Here is a 20,487-nt window from a genome sequence, read left to right on the forward strand (position 1 = left end):
TGGAGACAGTTAACTGCAGTCTGTGTAATAGAGAGCTAACAGAATAACTACTGTGTTGATTTCATTTAAGACGACAGCGAAGCCACCAACTTGAATAAGGAATCGTCCCAGAGAAAGGGCAAGTGAATCCCTGTTGAGGAGAGGCTTGGCTGTGTTAAGTGATTAAGCCAATTTGCTGTGGCATGGCTATGGTGCATACTGAGCATGTCCTGCCTCATACTCTTGCGGCTGTCTTAAAGCACTGCCTGATTGCCTAACATGGGTGATGACCGTGTGTATGTGTTCTGCTTTTACTGGGCTGTGAGATGACAGCACAAACTGAAGTCTCCTAGCCATCTCTGGACTGTGATTGTTGAGCCTTGTTAACTGTCCCCTGGAGGAAAATGTCAGTGTCTTGGCTAAGCTGATTATGCACAATTCTGTCCTTAAAATAGCAAGTTATTCTGCATTATGGCTGGGAATCACAGGGTACCTCACGATGCCATATGCGATACATGGTCCACGATACCTATAATGTAATATCACCAATCATCAATATATTGCAAAACAATCCTAGGGATACACCACGATATCCGTCTAACTGAAGAAAACAACATGTTTGTGCAAAGTTAAAAGTGCAGGATTTCTCTATTTATTCACAACATAGAGAACAAAGTGCATAAAGTCTATGTATTGGACGTGTATTAACGTAGCTTTCTCCACCGTTATCCAGCCGTAAACTCAGTCCTCATTCATTTGAGCAGCGGTAGTGAGACTGTTTACGTAGGGACGCCTCAATTTATTAATTAAAATGTTGATATTTGCCCTGGCGTATCGATTATCGTATTGCACGACGATATATCACAAAATCGGTCTTTTAACCCACCCCTGTTCTGCATCTAAAATCATTTAAGTAACAGAACAGTGTGACGTTAAAGAGTAGGGAACCACTGCGACATCTAAATAAAGCATGTATTGCAGCTCTTAAAGGCTTTTGTGATTTTCTTGAGGTGTTGGGAGGTCTTTTAATGACCCAGGTAGCAAGACCACTGTTATGCTAGCCAGCTTTGCAACGTGCCTCTGGCAGCAGTTCACTGAGATCCCTCGCCTACAGTGTCCTTGGCACACTCATCCTTGCAGGACTCAGCTCAGAGGCAACAGATGGAGGGTTCTGTGATGTTGTAGGATTAAAGCTCTGAATCCTATCCCAGCCATCTCAGTGGCAGGAATGGAATTTATTGTCTGTCGTATTAAGCTCGCCACAGATACATATTTGGTCCATGGCTTTGTAAAATTTGCAAATTGTTCAAAACCCTTCTTGATGAAAACGCTCAAACACACATTCGAATCATTTCACGTAGCTATTAGACTAGACACAAACTCTCAAAGTCACAACATGTTGCTATAAAATGTGAAAAGCAGCGAATGAAGGATTAGATTTTTACAGCTAAAGTCACCTTACTCTCTCCCCCCCCCTCTCCCTGCTTTGACCTTGCTTCTCCTGGCACATCGCATTCATATTTCACCCAACCGCTGTCTAGTGCACACAAATTAATAATCATAGTCATCAGTCTGGAGTGTAAAATAGTGGTTTCTGCCTGCGTTAAACCCAGTCTGAGGGCTGTCACTCACTGACATAATACAGTTAGGATAAGGCTCAAATGAGCTTGGCCACTCCCCTTCTCAGGGAGCATGTGTGCACCATAATTAGAATGGAGTAACGTCACCAAAGAGCTCAGACTTCTCCTGCTCTATTATCCATGCGCAGCTGAAAAATGCTCACTTAACTCCTTTCTCTTATCCCACTTAATTGCATGGGAGAAATGATTGTAATTTTCAGGATTAGTAAAAAAAAACCAAAAAAAAAAAACCACGTAATGTTATGTCCGTGATTCTCTGCGTAGTTAAACGGCGTCCGTGTCTCATCGCTGAGAAGGACCGGTTGACTTGGCATGTGTTGCAGTGCTTTATAAAACCAGAACTGATTTGATTCTTAACCTTTCTGCTGCATTTTCATTATCAGTTCAGCCATTAACAAAAGCCACTTTCCACACCAATTTCCTTTGGTTTGAAATCTCTTTGGAGGAATTCACTGTGGAATTATGGAATTTGAATGGGAACATCTGGAGGCTCTTGAGTCATACTGATCCCCTTCTCTTCCATGACCTCATTATGATTTGGAGAAAACTGAAGGGCTTCTACCTATCCTAGAATTGTATCCCTCATTATAAAGGTTGGATGGATAACTAGGAGAAAACCACAACGTGTCTGTGTTTTACCAACGTTAGAACAAGGTCATGTTGTAAGGACTCAGCGGCATCACATGTGGCACTTGCAGCACACCATTGTCAAAGATTAATCAAAGCTGTTAAAAATTAACAAAATAATACACGTTATAACAACTGAACTACAAGGGTCCAGCCCTTTCAGAAAGAATAAAAAAGAACTAACCATATGGAGTCAACGTGGAAAAGAGAACTGAAAGGAAACATAACACAAATTCAGCCGCCTCTGTGAAGTGCTTTGTAACACTTACACTCAGGCATGACTCAATGTAGATGATGAAATGCTTTATATATGATTTGTAAACATGTCTGAATAGAGTCCACTAAGCTTCCCCCTTCACTGCAACAGCTTGAAGGCATGACACTAAGCTGCTTCAGTGCATCCACCCTGCCACGGAGACTCTTAATTACACTCCACTCTCTTACATAGACATCTGAATAACACCAATTATTACCATAGCCAGAGCAGCCAATCATGCCTCCCTTATTCATGCCATCTGGTAGGAGTTTAAACACTCCTTTTGAAAGGTTCACCTCTGCCAACCCAGCTAATTATCAATAGTATTCATTTATTTATTTATTTATTTATTGATTGAACCTTTTTCCAGCAAAACCCGACATCACCGGCCACAAGAGGAGTGAAAATAAAAACGAGGGGGAAAATGCCACGATGTACTGCAAGTCTGTTGGTTACCCACATCCCACCTGGACGTGGACATGGCGTAAAGTGGATGGCACTTCCTTCACGGTACATACGTAGAAGTCAGATATTTATTTGTTTTATAATGTGACACCCACACACACACACACACACAATTTCCAATGCAATTAACATGGCCATTGTGTTCCAGGAACTCGACAACTCCACCGGACGCTTCTTCATCACTAGCAGAGAAAACTACACAGAGCTCAACATACTCGACCTGGATATAAACAAGGATCCCGGCGTATATGAATGCAATGCCACCAATATGATTGGAAACACTGCCGAGACCACCATACTACGCGTACGCAGCCATCTCGCACCACTTTGGCCTTTCCTGGGTGTGCTCGCGGAGATCATCATCCTTGTGGTCATCATCGTCGTGTACGAGAAACGCAAGAGGCCAGATGACATCATCGACGGTAAGGGAACGTATCCGTTACTAAATAATAAACGTTGAAAGTAGATATCCACATTATTTTTGGTCAACTCGATATTTGAAACCATGAACACCGTCTTTTTTTGTTTGGTGTCTGGTCTTTGATATAAAAACACTGCAATGATATAAATATATACGTGATCCTTCCCCCGAGCCACTCTTTCCAAACACTTGGCTGTTTCTGAACTACTATTAATGGCAATGGTAACCCCACATCTGTCTCTCTGCTGGCAGCGGAGTAACTTTTCACAAACGTGGGGTTATTAGCCTGTAACGAGAAATCACGTCAGTCCCGATATATAACTTAATTGGTTACTTTTCTTTCCCTCTTCCTTCTTTCCAAATGGCAACATAATCTAAATGGGTGGTAAGTGAGAGATCCTGCATGGTTTCAGAGATTCTTTTTCTGTTGATTTGTATGTTTTTATGAGACGACAGTCCATCCAAAAACATTACGACCTTCGCTCACATATGGAACTTTTAAGATTTTAGGATTTAGGTTTGCATTGTCATCAGATCTTTTCGTGGATGCTTGATTCATCAGCTCCTTAAAATCTTTTATATAAAGGTCTGGTTTATAACAAGTCTATCATAGTGTATAATCCATTTAAAATAAAAAATTATTTGTACAGAATAAGCCTTTTATACAGTACTTAAAGCAAGGACCTTGCTTTATGGAGGCCGCCATCTTGCGGCACCGTTTTTGTAGCAGTCTGAATGGACTTGCATTTTGCGCTTATTATGTAAGTGAAGCAATGCATAGGCCACTGAAGGAGAGTGGAGAGGCCTTCATAGTTCACTGGTGCATATGGGAACAGGAAGGGTGAGAGAAGGAGCACTCTGAGGTTACACCTAAGTGTCTGCAGCCTGGGACTGAACAATATAACGCAATATCAAAAGTAAATCTAACTCTCTTAATCTCTATAGACAAATACATGCAAAAGGAAAGTAAAATAAATAAATATTTGTCATATTTGTAAAAAAAAAAATCAAGTTCTCTTTTCCCCCCCATGCTTGTGGGGTAAGAAACATTCACCTGACAATAATGTGACAAGATGAAGATGTCTGGGAAGCCCAGTGGCATCTCCAGTTACCAGACAAGGTTCTGTCTGACCTCTACTTGTGTGACTTTGCATTTTGAAAGGAAACATGAACACAGGCACAACCAAAAACAGCCATCCCAGTGAATATGAATCATTGCTGCTTGAAACAGTTACAAACAAATTAAAACCATCTAGCTCGCTCAAAACATTTGCACATATACACACAATCCACCCAGTTCAGGTAATCTCTGTGCATGGCCTCTAGTTTGCTTTCATCTACAGGACAAATGAAGCGATTAAGGTGGATTATATTTTCCATGTTCATGCCATTCAAATCAGGAAACGAGGACTCCCTTCTTACAATGAACAGCTTCTCTAAAAATCTCCTTTTAGCATCCCATTTTCCAGCAGTTTTGGCCCCTGAATTGTGGTCTCATAGCTATGTTTGAACACTGTCATACTCCGGTGCCAAAGCGCTGTGAGGCAGAGCTTGACATCACAATCCTGCTCTTCAAAACCCGCCGCTGTAATTACAGATAGTACAGTATAATGTGATGGTTTGCTAAATGACATCTCACTTAGCTAAAAAAAAAATCTATGATCATTTTCACACAAGTATCAATCAAAAAAACCAACTATTATTTGTTACAGGCTTTCACAGTGTTTAAATGTGAAGTGTGAAAATGGTAGAAAATGAAGGCATAAGTTCCTCCTCCTCCTCCAAATGATCACAGAACCATGTTTTTTGTCTAACATTATAACTGCCATAATCTGCTCCATATTAATGCCATGGAATGCTGCTAATGCTGCTTATAACTGACCTACGTGCAACTGCATGGACAATTTATCTGTGACTGTTACTTAACACATTTTCATCTGTACGCCAACCACAAGGTCTACCAACTCACTTGTCTTTCCGTGCAACATTCACATTAAATGACCATGTATTGTCATTAAAGCGTTGATAATCTGGATTGATGACGATAAGATATGAACCCCTGTGGACTGCAGAGAACTGACTTATAATGTTGCCCACAAAAAAGGCCCTTTAAAAATTCACTATGTCATAGCGTCATGTAATTAAAATATGTTTTTTTCCAGCATGAGCCATCCCTAGCCCTCCTACACTTATGCTCAGTCGGAAATGAACTGGTACCCCATGAGATTTAGGTGGCATGTGAGGTTAACACTGCTTGGCAATAAAGCTATGGTTATTAACCAGATCACAACAGCTCTTTTTTTCTCATATTGAATCCTTCCACTGCAAACATGTCACTGCCGACCCTTTTCACAAGCAAGAGTTTTCAGTGTCTTCAAAGCAGCCCTGTATTGATTCAGACTCGTGTGTTTGCTTAGCGTTTGCCTTCGAAGTCTGTTTGTCAGACACGAAGCTTGTGCATACAAAGATGTTCTGCAGCAGACTCTCGTGTCCCTCATGTCTGAGCTTCCTACCGGTGCACGACTCAGCACCTCAAGCTGCATTGTCGCAGAGGCACAAACAAATTTCTTGAAAATGATAGTCATCAAATAACGGCCTGGGAAAAGGGGAACTGTAAACTGTTGCTTTGTAAAGCACTCAAGTATATGCAGTAAATGCAGTGAAACATACAGCACAACAACGGTGTTTTTTGGCATTTTTCTTTATCTCATGTTTGACCTCTGTGTTCTGTTTTTGTCTGGTTGCATCCCCGTGTCACACAGACGACGAACCAGTTGGACCAATGTAAGTAAATGAATATTCTTAACGCTTTACTTCAAATTCCGTCTCACTAATGTCATTTGAGCCGATGTTATTTTTAGGTCACTCAATCAAAACTGCTTGTTATTGTAGGAAAACAAATTCGACAAACAACCACAAGGACAAAAACATTCGCCAGAGGAATACAAAATAAGCAATTTACTCAAGTAAGTGACTGATGTTAAGGATTGGGCCCGAAATATATCATATATCAGGTCATTTTTGAGAATTAACCCCACTGAAGCTTTTTCTTGGTTCTATCTTCACAGGTGAGATGGCTAAAAACTGCGCTATTTTTGACAACGTGACGGTATCAGCAATGGATAGATCTCCAGGCAGTTTTGAAAAAAAGCATATCTTGTCTCATGTTGAATGAGAAACAATATCAGCACAACACTGGCAACAATAAGAACATAACGGCTGTCTTAAGCATGCCTTATTCAGTCTTACATGGAGATTTCAGGATGACGAATAATGACTAAAACCACCACAAAGGTGTACACATTTTTAATGTGCTGTTGATGTCTCTCTTTATTAATTTCATCATGTCCTCAAATGAGGTGATCCCTTTTGTATTACATATCATGTACAATGCATGCAAGATAATTACGCAATAGGATATTCAGAATAGAGATTTTCTGTTGTTGTCCCCCCCTTGTGGCTTTTATTGCATCCAGAATGACCTATGTTTTTTAATGGAGTCATCCTTATTACACATGTATATCATATGCATATATATGTGATAAATATATAGTTTTATTCTTGAAGATTTGTACAGCATATCATGGTCATTTAACGATGTTTGATTTTGTGACAATACGTCCACTTTGAAAATAATTTTTATTGTGAAGCTGGGGCTTCCTTGACTGGCAGTATTTCAATTTAATTGCGAGTGATTACAGAAAATGTGTGTTTAACTATCTTAACTAAAAGGAAAATGTGTATTATTTTTATTTTCTTTCCAGAGTAACTTAGGTGTCTTGTATACGTTGAAGTATGAGTGTTCAAATAATAGGAAATCTGTAAAAAAAAATAATATTTTTTTTATATTCCCCAATTTCATGAACTGATTTTTATTAGATTTTTTTTTTCTCTTTAACTGTATAGCATGGCTATAATCCTATGCAATATGTATTCTTAAATAGATATATGGAGGGCGGTTTGTTTTACTCAGTGAAGCTTTAATGTTGTGGGATCACTTGGAAGCTGGCATAGCAAAATTCACTGCTGTAGCTGCATGACTCCTGTTTGAATCAAATGTATCCGTGTGTGGTGGTGGAAATGGACCTGCGGTAAGGTGGGGTCAGAGGGACCAGAGTATATAGCCACGAACATGAGTGAGACCAATATTTTTTTCTGAATAAAAAGCTCAAAAATGAACGAATTCCTTATATTTTCTGTTTTGCAAGTTCTTCTCTAACCGCCTGAATTCAGTGCAATTGAAAACATGCCCTTTGGGTCATATACCATAACAACTAATATGTAACAACATTGGAAACAATGTTGGCAGGACAACACGAAACACTCCACCACCAGGCACTGCCTACACAAAGTGTATAAGGAAAAAAAAAAAAACATGAGTAACTAGACTAACTTGACCTCTCTGCCTTCAACTGTTGTTGCGATTATTCACTCTCGAATCAGTTTCTTCAGCTCCCCCTCCACCTTTTCCACAAAAGCATGAAAGCTTGGATCCAGCAAACAAACGCGAAGGATGGGCTCTAAGTCACACTGGGCCAAAGGGCTGTGGTGATAAACTTCAGGCAGAGCCACAGCCGCCTCTCCCAGAAAGTGCTGTGAACGAGAAGATTTCAGTGAGTCAGAAAATAAGAAACAGTATTCATATTAAGTAAATCAACAAAGCAGAATACACCCGAGTAAGGCTCAATAAATGCATGTGGCTACTTACAAATTGGCATTTAATATGTTACATGGTGAATGCTAGATATACTTCTTCTGACTTGAAGCAATCAGTACCTCTGTTAGTTGCTTGATGGACAATGATCCTTGGGCAACCTCTGGATAAGCTCCCACAGCTTTTCCCTGCTGACACGTGGTGACATAAAGACAGAAAAAAGGATTTGAAGAACATGGTAGGACACTAGAGGGTTAAGAGACCAATCAATGGCTTCATTACTAATTGAAAAATATCCACCCCTCAAAGGCCTTTCATCTCCCCTCTGAACTCCTTCAGTGATTCTGTTTGTTAAAGGTCAAATTCAAGCCCATGGCAGAGTCCATTCCTTCCTTGTTTATCCTTCATGATAAATGTTGTGATGCCCAGAAGAGCTGGGTCTAGATTTTACCCAGAATCAAAGTTCATAATTAACCCTATCCTCCTCAGTGTTTTCAAGTTTGAAAGTAAATAAAAGTACTGACATGAACCACAAACAATGCCATTCCTGTGTCATTTGTAAGGTGAATACTTGACATCATCAAATAATATGATGACATGGTCTTTTCTTTTTTTTTTACATTTGGTGTTATTTTTTTTTTATGTATATATTTTTTTGGTGTTATTTTCATGTTTTCAATGTTTGATTTAATCAATTTGACTGTTAAAGGCAATAATGAGGTCTAAATATGGGATTGGGCCTGAAACTCATGAGATACATATGAATTATTGGTGTGCAGAAATGCTCTGCTTTTACTATTTATTCTTATTATTAATAAATCATTTTGTCAATCATGCCCAGTGTTTGGATGTGTGTGCCTTTTCACACTTTCTAAAAGGCAATAATAAACTAAAGCTCTACCGCTCAAACCTTATATCCTGTTTGTTTAGGAATGTGTGGGGGGGACACTGCATATCACACTGCACATCACACTGCACACTGCAGGTTCGAGTCACCTCTAAGAAGAAGACAATATTGCAGATAGCACCACCTAGTGAGGATGATATGGCCCGTTGATGAAAATGACCAAAGCCACTGACAACAGCATAATAACTAAATCATTGAATATCGTCAAACGTGGAAAATGTCCTTCCACTGATATGTTATTTCTAATTTACAAAATACTGTCAATTACATGGTTACACAGAGGTCAAGTTTTATATAATATAATTTCATATAATAACCAGTGTTCTGGGGGAGTTTGACAGACAACTCATTTACCAAACAGCTGCTATTCCTGATTTATTTACTAAATTGTAAAGTGGGCAACCTGTGTCACTGGTGCAGCGACCTCAGCGGGAGGCTGATTGTGTGGTGGTGTGGCATCATCCTGAGTGGTGACAGGCATGTACTCCGTCAGTTTTTCTACGGCACTTGAACACTCCTTCACAGCCTCTGCCCTGTTACTTCCGTCAAACTGCATCCTCATCATGCGGCTCTCTCCCTGCAGCAGTCCACACATAAACAAATTGCATATGTCAAAGTAATGAAAACAAAACACGTTGTTTATATGTTGCTCTTGTGAAATCTGCATCTTTTAGATAAAAAATTGTTTTGGTATGCAGTTTCGTAGTGGGGAGGCTGTAGTAGTAATACAGCATTTGAATAAAATATTCAACAAGACTAATCCAAACCTTCATTATCATTTGTTTTCCTTTCCAAATTGGTTTAACATAGCAGATTAGGTTAGGATCTCAATCTGCCAATGGAATAAGGTATAAGGACAGATCCTGGAAAAACCACCACCCACTGTAGGATTGCTATGCATCTGATGACTCACCTTCATTGTAATTCGAAACATCAGGTTATCAGAGTTCTGGTGTACTTTCACAAACTCTGAGCCACAGAGCAATGGGATTGTGTCCTGAGAAACGACAAGGAAACAATTTACTTTAGCAGCCAGAACAAGGAAGTCTTTTATCCATAAGCTACGTTAGCTGATGTTAACACAGAGTAAATGAACACTGGATGCAAAAAGATCCTCTTTTGTACTAAGCCAAATCATATTTTCTTTATTTCCACTCATTAAATATATAGGAAGGAATTCAAGGACAAAAGAAATTTAATACACTGTGTGTCGTTGAATCAAGATGACTGAAGAAAATGTTACCTGAACCGGCCTGCAGGGGTCTCTATTCACTCAGTTACTTCTGAACCAGCACTCTGGCTACTTCACACACACTATTACACCAACAGATCTGTACAACAACTGCCTAAAATTGTGACCTATTTTGTAACAAGTGGTTGATAAGTGTTAGCTTATCAACTGGTAGATAATTTAACAGCAGCAGCTGCTATTTTTAAAAATGCGGGCATCATCATGTTCAGTAAATCTAGGCAAACTCATCTCATTCAAGTATACATGATCACAAAAGAAAGATTATTTCATTGTGGAAATAAACAAGAATTGGATATTATTTTCATTAAGGCTTCTATTCTGAGGGACATTTTGATTGTTACAGTGCAGGGAAACATACTTTTGAGCATGCAGTGGTATTTTACTTACTGTTACTTTACACAAAAACCTAAGTAAAGGATGCAAAAATACTTCAAATCAGGACTCACTGAAATATTTACAGTAATAAGTATGAAAACAATGTGAATAACATGCCATTGTATTCTCAGTTACCATATTCAACCCTACTGAACACTGTTGGGTCATTTTTAACTGTTATACCCAATGACATGACAGCACCAAATAAAGAGGCACTGAAGGTGTTTCAGTGGCTCTTCTTAGGGAGGATTTTACCTTAACTCGACACCTATATGTAGTAATGCCAAGTGTAAGATATAACATAGGTGGCTTTACGTTTGTCAGGTGAAGCCTGTTTAAGTCAGAAGTATCCATAATTATTCTAAGGAGAGCACAAAAGCTCTTCCGTCACTCCTTGACTTTCTTTAATACAGCAAATCCCAGCTGTGTTCAGACAACAGCAAAGATTTCCTTCAGGCATTGTCATGTAGTCTTTAAGCCTGAGATCTGTGCACTGAATGTTCCTGAGCATTCACTGCACCAAGTGTTAACAGACCGGTCCATCATCCTCAGTGAAAGCATCTGCAGCCTGACCTGAATACCTGCATGCCTTGACACCCTGGCACAGCAAGATAGCTGTGTCTCCTGCCAGAACTCCATCAATGACACATTGAGTAGTCCCTAAAATGTTGTTTTATCTGCAGGGCAGGAGATTAACTCTTAATGTCTTAAGGCCAGACTAACTAGAAAATCTAAAAATCTAATTCAATATAAAAAGAAATCAATCTTTCCTGGTACCACAGGGTATTTTAAATTCTTGAGCAGACATCTACAGTAAAACATGCCTATATATAGTAGATAAGAGTTCCCTGAAGAAGAAGTTAGGCTTGTTTGCAGGAAATTGGTTTTGGTAACTAAAGCACTTTCTTTCGCCCTTTTTGTTCATACCAGGTAATGGCCGAAGACAATATTATGATGATGTCACTCTGCTGTGTCACGCTAGGCAACAAACCCGTACATAGCGAAACAATGTTGAGACGGTTTTCTCGGAGATTTCTCATCCCAACAAATGTACCCAAAAACCGTCTATGGAATATTTGTCCTGAACAAACCAAAATAATCCAGTCAAATCCCACAAGAGCTGAGCTGAAATGTCAAGTTCTTCAGCAGAAATTTTAATATGGCCTCCATCAATGCTTTTTATGTGCAAAGCAGATTTCTCTTATTGATTTACATCACAGAAAATATGCTGGCTCACTGGCTCACTTTTATCTTCAGCCATTTTGTGAAAGGTGTAAATGAAATGATAGTACAGAATAGTCACGCTATAAACATTGGTATTGTTAGACAAAAATACCAATTTACTGGCACATCATAGGTTTTAAGAGCATTTGTTTCTTCCATATGGAGAAGACGACCAATAGTAACAACTGTGACATGGTACAAATAGCTAGTGTCAGACCATGACATTCCCAGCTGCAGTCTTACACGATTTCAAGCAATCCCCCACCTATAGATACAATTTATATTTGAATAACAGAGCTACAAGTTTTGTACACAGCAACATACAGTATATACTGTGAATGTATATACTGTACATAGGTAGAACATTTGTAATGTAATAAATTGATCAAAACTCTGTAAAATTAAACTCATGAGTTCTCAGTATGAGATTAAGACTAAGCAGATCTTAATTTTTGTTATAATTTGAATAATCATTGTGCATGCCACTTTTTGCCGCAGGATTTGCATATTTTAATCTCCAATTTCAAATCGTTCAGGGAAACTCACATAGAAACTCTAGGTCTTGTTTGCATTTCTTTTCCAAGAAGAAAGAACAAACAAACAATGAAACGATTCTCATTGTCTTCTTACCAAGCTTTCCTGTCCTTGCAATACCAGCAAATATCCAGGGTCCACAATTGTGAGGACAATTTCAGGTTTACTCCCATTTGTATCAAATACCTGGTGAGGAGAAGAGAGTGTTAGACAGAGTGACATTCTTCCTGATAATCTCCTGACCGCTCTACATTATGCACTATACGTGCCAGTGTCCCGTGTTTGCTTTAAAGATGACGTGGGTAAGCTTTTCAAATACATGTAAACAAGGTCATTCATAACCACTGCGTTGCTGGGTTTTTCTTTTCTCAGGCTTTGATGATACATTTGCTTAATGTAGATCCGTTTTATTAATCAGTAAGATCTTGTATTTTCATGCTCATAAAATACCTAAAATTGCAGGTATTGCACCGCACTGTGGTACAGTTTCATGGGTGAAGTATAAAATGTTTGTAAACTCAATTTACATGACTAGTTGAAGTTTATGCCTATTTACTCTCAAGAGTTGTCACGTATTATGCCCAGAATAGATGTGCATTTCAGGAAATTAAAGAGCCCCATTCATTAAAGCTGCACTCTCTTTCCCAACTCACAGATAACACGCAACACATCAACACTGAAGGTTAATTAAGATTAATAACTCAAGAACTAGGACACCATGAGTGACAATAGTTTGTTCAAACAAGAGGAAATATCACACTATTACACAATTTGGACAACTGACCAACAGTCAAAGCCCATATTCACCTATTTCGTCCCACACTTAATTTTTTCATATTATTTTATTGAAGGTTGTCCTGAAGTGCATGTCAGCTCCCAACCATGGAATCACTGCACAATACAAAACTGTTTTATTCGAAAGGTCTTATTAGATTCAACATACACTGGGGAGGAAGCAATAAAATTCCTTTTAAAGATCCGTTAATAAAAGCTGTACACAGTAAAAGTTGATTTTCTCATTTTAACATCAGTAGTAAAGGGGATACTTTTCACTTTAGATATCATTTGCTCGGACAAGGTGTCCGTTACTTCCTGTAAATCAAACTTTCAATGAATTTTAATCACCTGTACTAAAGAAAAAATAGATAATTGAAGGCTAGAAAAACAGCAACCATCTGTGGAGGTATTTACAGTATATACAGTACATAAAATGCATACATACAAGAAGAGACCTATTGCTACAGCAACATATAATATTTCTTCAAAGAAACATGTTGTCACAGAATTCCTTCATAATTCTTTCAGATGCTGTTCAGCCAAATAAATGTATACACAAGACAACAAAATTATTACTTTATTACTTGAACTATAAATAAATTGTGTGTGTGTTGTTTTACAGCCTTCACTGAGTTTTAAGTAAAGCCAGTAATATAAGAATACATGGAGCTCTATGACTTGACTCTAGTCTGATCCATGCTGTGTGGAGAGAAGATCCTATAGCTGTTAGTTTCCAAATAGATGTCCATTCATTGCTAGTATGAAATTAATTTCCATTTGTGTGCTCACAATAAAAAACAGCATTAAATCCAAGGCATTGATCTTGATAGGAAAAGCACAGGTGTTTCTAATCAATGTAACTACCAGTGACACCTGTGGTTTCCATGCTAAGCTTGTCAAAATGGCTGCAGTGCAAAACAAAAGGCATCATGGAAGCTAATGGCTAAATACAACTAGCTTTAGCTTCATGGCAACAAATGTTAGCAGGCTAGCTAGCGTACACCTTTTAATACCATGACATTAAGAAGTTAGTTACCTTCCAGGATTTTCTCCCCGTCTCTCTGGATCCTGGGACAAACCGTCCATAACGTTTTAACCTCCACATCCAACTGGTGGGCGTTTTCCAGCAAACTACTTGTGATTGAGAGATATTCTGTGAAAGACCAACAACTACACCAGGACTGGGGACTATAACTGCTGAGTAAGTGAACTTGGTCTGCTTAACTGTGTGAGTACATCCGTTTCAGCTGTGACAGAGAATAAATTAAAATTAAAATTATTTAAACTGAAAACCCTTATGTTCTGTCCAGTATTGGCAGATTGGTGCTTAGCCTCTCAGGCTATTAGGCCTCGAGTCACCTGCCAATAGTCTGCTGCAGTATGTTGGCCAACCATAATATGTGCATTGGATGAACTATCTGAGTAAATTGGTGGTATTTGTAATGTTTATTTGTTGTTTCCTGCTGGGTTATTGTGTCTTTTATAGCAGTGGTGTATGTCCTTGTGTTTTATTGTAATATTTAATTCCATTGCTTTGTATATGTACTTACTTGTATAGTTTATGTTTATGCAACAATTTGAATACACAGAACAAGATGTTCACTGTGTCCCTAAAGTATCCCACACTCTGTCACATGTAGGTTACCAACCGGTAGTGGGTGATAGTAATATATACCAAATGTCAACACTGACCAGTTGATGTAAGCCACTTATTGGGGAACAAACCAAAATGTTGGGCCTGGCCTGTGTCTTTATATTTGAATGAGACAGGTCAGGGGTCTCAAACTCAAATGACCTGTGGGCCACTGAGTGTCTGGTTTGGTCAGTAGAAGGTCAATCAAATGAAAGAATCCAACTTTTTGCAGAAAAGACATTGAAATAGTAATACTTACAATAGATGATATTTCACATACTTCCAAAATGAAAGTGTTTGTTTTGCCATGGAACGGTAACTAGTTCACAATATGAACATAATTATGATCCAAAATTAATCTATTAATACAAAAAAGTAAATTCAAAACCTATTTATTCAGAATGGCTTTTACAGTTCAGTAGCACAGTGACACCTTCCCTGTAATTTCCTGTACCACACCCTGTAATTCCTTCTAATTTTATTGATTCTTAATTTTTTGCTTTTTTTTACTGATTTATGTATTTTATTCCTGCCAATTTATTGTGGGATTTTTAGTCTTTCTTTTTTATGTGAAGCACTCAGGGTACCTTGCTTTTGTAAAATGCTACAAATCAACATTATGTATTGAGCGATCAATTCAGTCACTATTTTGATCACCTATTTTATCAATAAGAAGAAACTGCATGATCTGAACTTCAGAACACTTCATCAGTAGTGTACCCCGTGGTCCTCTGACATTTGAGTCATTATCACCATTATTAATCTCACCTGAGGGAGGCCCTGCACCAAGGTCGATCAAGAGCTGAGATGTGTCCAGCAGTCATAGTGATAATGCGTTTTAAATGTTCTTAAAATCACAAAACTCCACATCCTAAATACCACATACCAAAATACAAGATGTGTATGTAATACATATTTAATAAGTATATTTTATTCTGATGTTTGTTTGTTTTTGTTTCTATATTTAGCTAATTTAGTTTTGTGCTATGCTGTTGTAAAATAAACATTTAACCGTTGTGGGGACTGATTAGATTTATCTATATTATACGTGTTTGTTCTAGGAGATACACTAATGTTATACTGATTATTTATTCATAAAGTCTGTTTAATCACCCAAAGAACGGCTCTGCCATTTCTGAGCCTCTTTGAACAACTGACAAATTCACTGTGGTAAGCTGCACACGGTCTGTGCACATTATAGACCTAGTAAATTGAATTTAACATATAATCATGTAACATAATCAGTAACTTTTCTGAAAAATCACATAGCTGAGTAACTGTTAAGAGTGTTGAAGATTTTAGCAGTAAGTATTATTTGTTTAATGGATTAGGGTTATGGGTTATTTTCAAATGGAAATCAGGTCACAAACAAAATCTAGTAAAATGCTAAATGGGCCATAACCCACTTAACTGAAAGATTGTTACACAAAATCTCTGTCGATGTTATTTAATTTGGAGCATATGATTAGAAGGAGGAAACAAAGTAACATGATTAGTACATATTTGTAGAGACGATTTCGTCATTGAATCAAAAGGCGTTTTTCTGAATACGGTGTACGACTATTATGGTGATGGCGGATGGATGTTGTGGCAACTTTTGTAAAATCAAATCAAAATTACGTCGTGGATATATATTTATTTATTGCCATTAAGGTGTCATTTGCCCGTCATTGTAGAGCATGTCTTTAGTCTTTTGGCAAAACATTCCTGCTTCTGTTGTTTTGGTTTGCGCAAATTACGCAATGGATGAGTCTCAGTCGTGGATAGCAAGCTGGCTTCTCCGTTTTCCCATGTGAAGCCCTGAGCCTTGGAGAGCTGAACGAGTCTGGGTCGTATACCTGTAGCCTTAAGTTGAAAGAACAGCAGCGCGTTTTAAGAATGGGAAGAGCATTCCCCTTTAAACAAGGTGGGCTGAGCTTATTTGCAGTTCTCGCTCCTATGGCAACCCAGTGGATCAGCATCATGAATATTCCAAAAACGCAGCCCGACCATGGATCAGTGATGTCAGCGCTGTCAGGGATGCTCTACTGTATTTTTGCGTGATTGTGTCGCGTTGTTTGGTGGCAGCTGGCAAGACGTGTCATCACAAAAGGGCATCCTTCGTCTTGCTTGACCTTTCCCTCACCTCCGTATCACCGTCCGTGGGCGCATCCCTCACATGTCACACTAAGGTGACTTTGAAGCAGTTTTTTCCACTTTTGCGCACGATGTCAAAACGGCACAAAGATGAACATCGGGGACGCAGCAGCCAAGCGGACCGTCCAGACTGTGTGTGAGGACACACGCACACTGTCAGGTAGTGTTATGAACACGAGTGGCGTCTCTTATCTTCAGTGCCGCCACAGCCGTCCGTGTGATGTGTAGCAGGCTTTCAGGGATTCAGATTTGCTCCAGACTGGTCGCTTGTACAAACAGATGTGGGGAGCGTGGGGCACGCTGGTGGCTATAATCGTTTCAATTCAGCCTGAGAATCTGGATTTCTTTAATTGTCTCCACTGTCTCTCAATGTCATAATGGACAGGTTGCACTCCTCGATGCGTAAAAGGCTCTACAGTTTGCCACAGCACATTGGGCACAAAGCATCCATAATGGGCGAAGGAGAAGACGCAGACAAGGACACCCGGAGGAAGAGCATCAGGATGAAACCTCTGCCGTCGCCGACCTCAGAGGGAAGCTGCAAAGGCATTGGGGAGACCAAAAGTGGGGAGTCTGTGATAATGGAGACGGACATAGGCAGACCAATAAAGACCAGCTCAAACGGAGACTGTCGGAGGTTTCGAGGCAGCCTATCGTCCATCACAAGCCGTCATGTGCACGACTCTCAGTCGGCGGAGGAGAGGCGCCTCATCACTGAGGGAGATGTCACCCCAAGCGAGGAGAGCCCCCCCGGAGCTATCGGTGACGGGCCGCCGGATCCAGGCGCGCAAGGAGCGAGTTGTGGCGGTGGCACCCTAAACGAATCCCAGGGCCAGCAGTCGGGGTTTTTAAAGTTAGGAGGCATCGATCAAATTCTGCCTGACGACGAGAGATTATATCAAGCAGGGTTCATGCACCGACAGTTTGGGGCAATGCTCCAACCAGGGGTCAACAAGTTTTCCCTGAGGATGTTTGGAAGTGAGAAGGCGGTGGAAAGGGAACAGGAGCGGGTTAAATCCGCCGGATTCTGGATAATTCATCCTTACAGTGATTTCAGGTATCTTCATTTATAAACACATGCTCTGCAAACAACACATGTTTTAGAAATGCATGTTAACCAGGCCAAGGTGTTTATCATTAGTCAAGAAACTCACCACCTCATGAAAAGGCTATTTATTGTTTGTTTTTATCAAGATTTATGTCACATTCACCACTTAAAGTTACAACATTTCAAACTCACAGCTGTCATCAGTTTGCTTCACTGCCCCATAAAACTTCACTCTATACAGTGTGCTTGTTTATAAGCCCATTGTTACTATACTTTCTTGTGCCACAGCACAAGAGGAAAAAATAGGTTAATTACTTGAAGACACTCTTCACTGTCTTGTGAAATACAACAGAACACAACTGTTGCTGTTCAGGCCAGTTTATTCTCTCTAAATGGATACATGATTGATTCCTTTAGTGATCTCTTATTAATCTGAGAAAACATGTTCAGGGGAGTTCATTTATTGGGATAAGGTGTGTGTGTGTGTTGAGGCCTTCACAGGCTTGCATATTAATTAATCATATGTTCTACATACATACTGATTTTGATATGCATCAGTGCAAAAGCATTTTATTTATGCAACTAATAAATGTACTCATACAGCAGCTCTGTAGCTGAGTAGATCAATTATGTCCACACAGTGCTGTTCATGTCTGTGACAAAACACAGCAGCACAACTAAATAGAGGAAGCGCATGAGCACTCCTTTTGTCTTACAGGTTCCTTGTTAGTGTCCTTGAGTGTGTTACTGACCACATGCATCTTATTCATGGCCACAATAAGGCTCTTAACTGTGAAGTATACGGCCAGATTTAACATCCATCCTCTTTTGCATTTATCACACATTGCTTTATACCATTAGATGTTTTTGAACAAATGCTTACATATGCACACTGCACAGCTTCTGTAGCATGTCGGATGGTCTTTGTACAGTAAGAGCCGACAGGGTGTTATTGCCCAAAGAGCAATGTGCTGTGTACTGTGCACACTACACACAGTTTATGAACTGAATATTAAGTGAGTCAACCCTTGTGAAATGACTTTGGTTGAAAACTACTCGCATAATTTGTTTCCTTCAGCCAATCCACTTCAAACAAATTTGACAACCCCATAACTGGTATTTTAAGTAGGTAATGAACCTTAACCTTTTTTTAATTGAAGACATTTTCCTCTAGTTTAATAATTCAGGCTAAACTATTTCATTAAAAGATGTGTCAGCCATGGCATTTAGCTTACCAAGGCATCTACTACCTGTCATTTAAATCACGTTGGGACGTTGGTGTTGCTGTGAAAGAATTTTGAGCAGAATCATCACTGTCACACATATAGTAACATTTCTCCTTGTCAGTGACATTGACTGTTGTCTTGGCTGTCTGGTGTTTGACTGGCTATGATGGTTTGATGACATGCAATATAGAAACTATCACTTGACACAAAATGGTGTTGGGTTCCAGAATAAGATGTCAGACTCTGAGAGACATGTGAGTTGGTGTGAGAGTTGCTCACGCACCGGGATGTCAGGAGCAAAGGCTAAAAAGATTCCTCCTAGAATAGAAAACAGACACATTTATCTGCCTGTTTATGCTTGACGAAAGGCACAGATACACTATGGTGGCTTACATCGTTCCATTTTGCATTCTACTTTGTATTTAAAATAGAATCTAAAGACAGCGTCTTGCCTCAGCTGTCTTGTCATGAAAAGTGTTTTGGGTTATTTTACTGAATTGTCTCTATCCTTGAGAGTTAGATGGACAGAAAAAAAGACATAAGCATCGAAGGAAAATTACATTGGATTCTGGCAAAACCAGAGCAATTACAATGATCATCATTAGTGTAAAATTAACCCATCTCACAACAATCTGTTTGTCTTTGTAATCTGTGATTAGTTTATTATCCGTAAAGAACGTGTCTGTCTGTCACCACATAGTATTTTGTCTGCTCGGTCAAGTACAAGTACTCTACAAGGTATATCTTGCATATTATTGTGTTGTAACACTGAGTCGGCATGTACTGCCTTTAAAATCCACACATGACAGGTCTTCATGAAAAAAGTGAGACGTGTTTTAGACAGTTTGCCATTTGTGGTGTGCTCTTCCCAGTTGGCTGTTTCCTTTGACCCGCTCCGCTCTCCAGTTGTCACAAAAAAGGGTGATTTTTGGTCTATACTGATTCCGAAAGGTCAGAGATTTGGCACCAGCGGTCAGTTTTGACGCGTCCTTGAGCATCATGCTGTGCTCCGTGAAAAGGCAAGATGCACTGCCTGAAAAGTAAGAGATAATGGAAACGCACGACGACAAGTATTGTGAAAATTAAGGTTAGCCACCCACTTGTCTGACGGCGGATACTTAATAATACTATACAATAATTAAACATTTTGGTGATCCGAGTTCACGTTGCTTGTGGTTCAAGCACTTGGCACTATGATTATGCAATCACTCAACTCTACAATTAAAAACCACACTTGCTCGCGCGATATGGAATACAATTATTGTGCAGTTCTAACAAAGAAGACAAAACAATATACAGTATAAACAATTGCAGTGATCTTTACTGGCATAAC

The 20,487-nt window shown here is 39.3% G+C and overlaps 3 protein-coding genes across 6 annotated transcripts in view; 2 read left to right on the top strand and 1 right to left on the bottom strand.

Moving 5' to 3' along the window:
• The window catches only part of nptnb (neuroplastin b), a 23,132-nt gene extending 15,565 nt beyond the window's left edge, over nt 1–7,567 (top strand). For 3 of the 4 annotated variants that reach the window (XM_044031138.1, XM_044031139.1, XM_044031141.1), the window contains 5 exons: nt 2,873–3,012; nt 3,116–3,389; nt 6,151–6,172; nt 6,281–6,354; nt 6,457–7,567. In XM_044031138.1, coding sequence (XP_043887073.1) covers nt 2,873–3,012; nt 3,116–3,389; nt 6,151–6,172; nt 6,281–6,341 — 497 coding nt within the window. In that variant the 3' untranslated portion in view covers nt 6,342–6,354; nt 6,457–7,567. The remainder of the gene's footprint in view (nt 1–2,872; nt 3,013–3,115; nt 3,390–6,150; nt 6,173–6,280; nt 6,355–6,456) is intronic. The other variant, XM_044031140.1, reaches the window with a different exon arrangement.
• rec114 (REC114 meiotic recombination protein) lies at nt 6,715–14,454 on the bottom strand. Its single transcript, XM_044031143.1, has 6 exons — nt 14,148–14,454; nt 12,431–12,520; nt 9,863–9,946; nt 9,353–9,526; nt 8,165–8,230; nt 6,715–7,981 (listed from the first exon to the last, which is right to left on the bottom strand). The coding sequence occupies exons 1-6, from the start codon at nt 14,214–14,216 to the stop codon at nt 7,817–7,819; spliced, it is 648 nt and encodes a 215-aa protein (XP_043887078.1). The 5' UTR covers nt 14,217–14,454; the 3' UTR covers nt 6,715–7,816.
• A 2,352-nt stretch (nt 14,455–16,806) lies between these two features.
• hcn4 (hyperpolarization activated cyclic nucleotide-gated potassium channel 4) overlaps nt 16,807–20,487 on the top strand; it is a 60,828-nt gene continuing 57,147 nt past the window's right edge. The window contains exon 1 of the mRNA XM_044031137.1: nt 16,807–17,937. Within this exon, the coding sequence (XP_043887072.1) occupies nt 17,258–17,937 (680 nt within the window). The 5' untranslated portion in view covers nt 16,807–17,257. The remainder of the gene's footprint in view (nt 17,938–20,487) is intronic.

The sequence above is a fragment of the Solea senegalensis genome, linkage group LG7, assembly GCF_019176455.1.
Source record: "Solea senegalensis isolate Sse05_10M linkage group LG7, IFAPA_SoseM_1, whole genome shotgun sequence".
In the NCBI taxonomy this organism is placed as follows: Eukaryota; Metazoa; Chordata; class Actinopteri; order Pleuronectiformes; family Soleidae; genus Solea; species Solea senegalensis.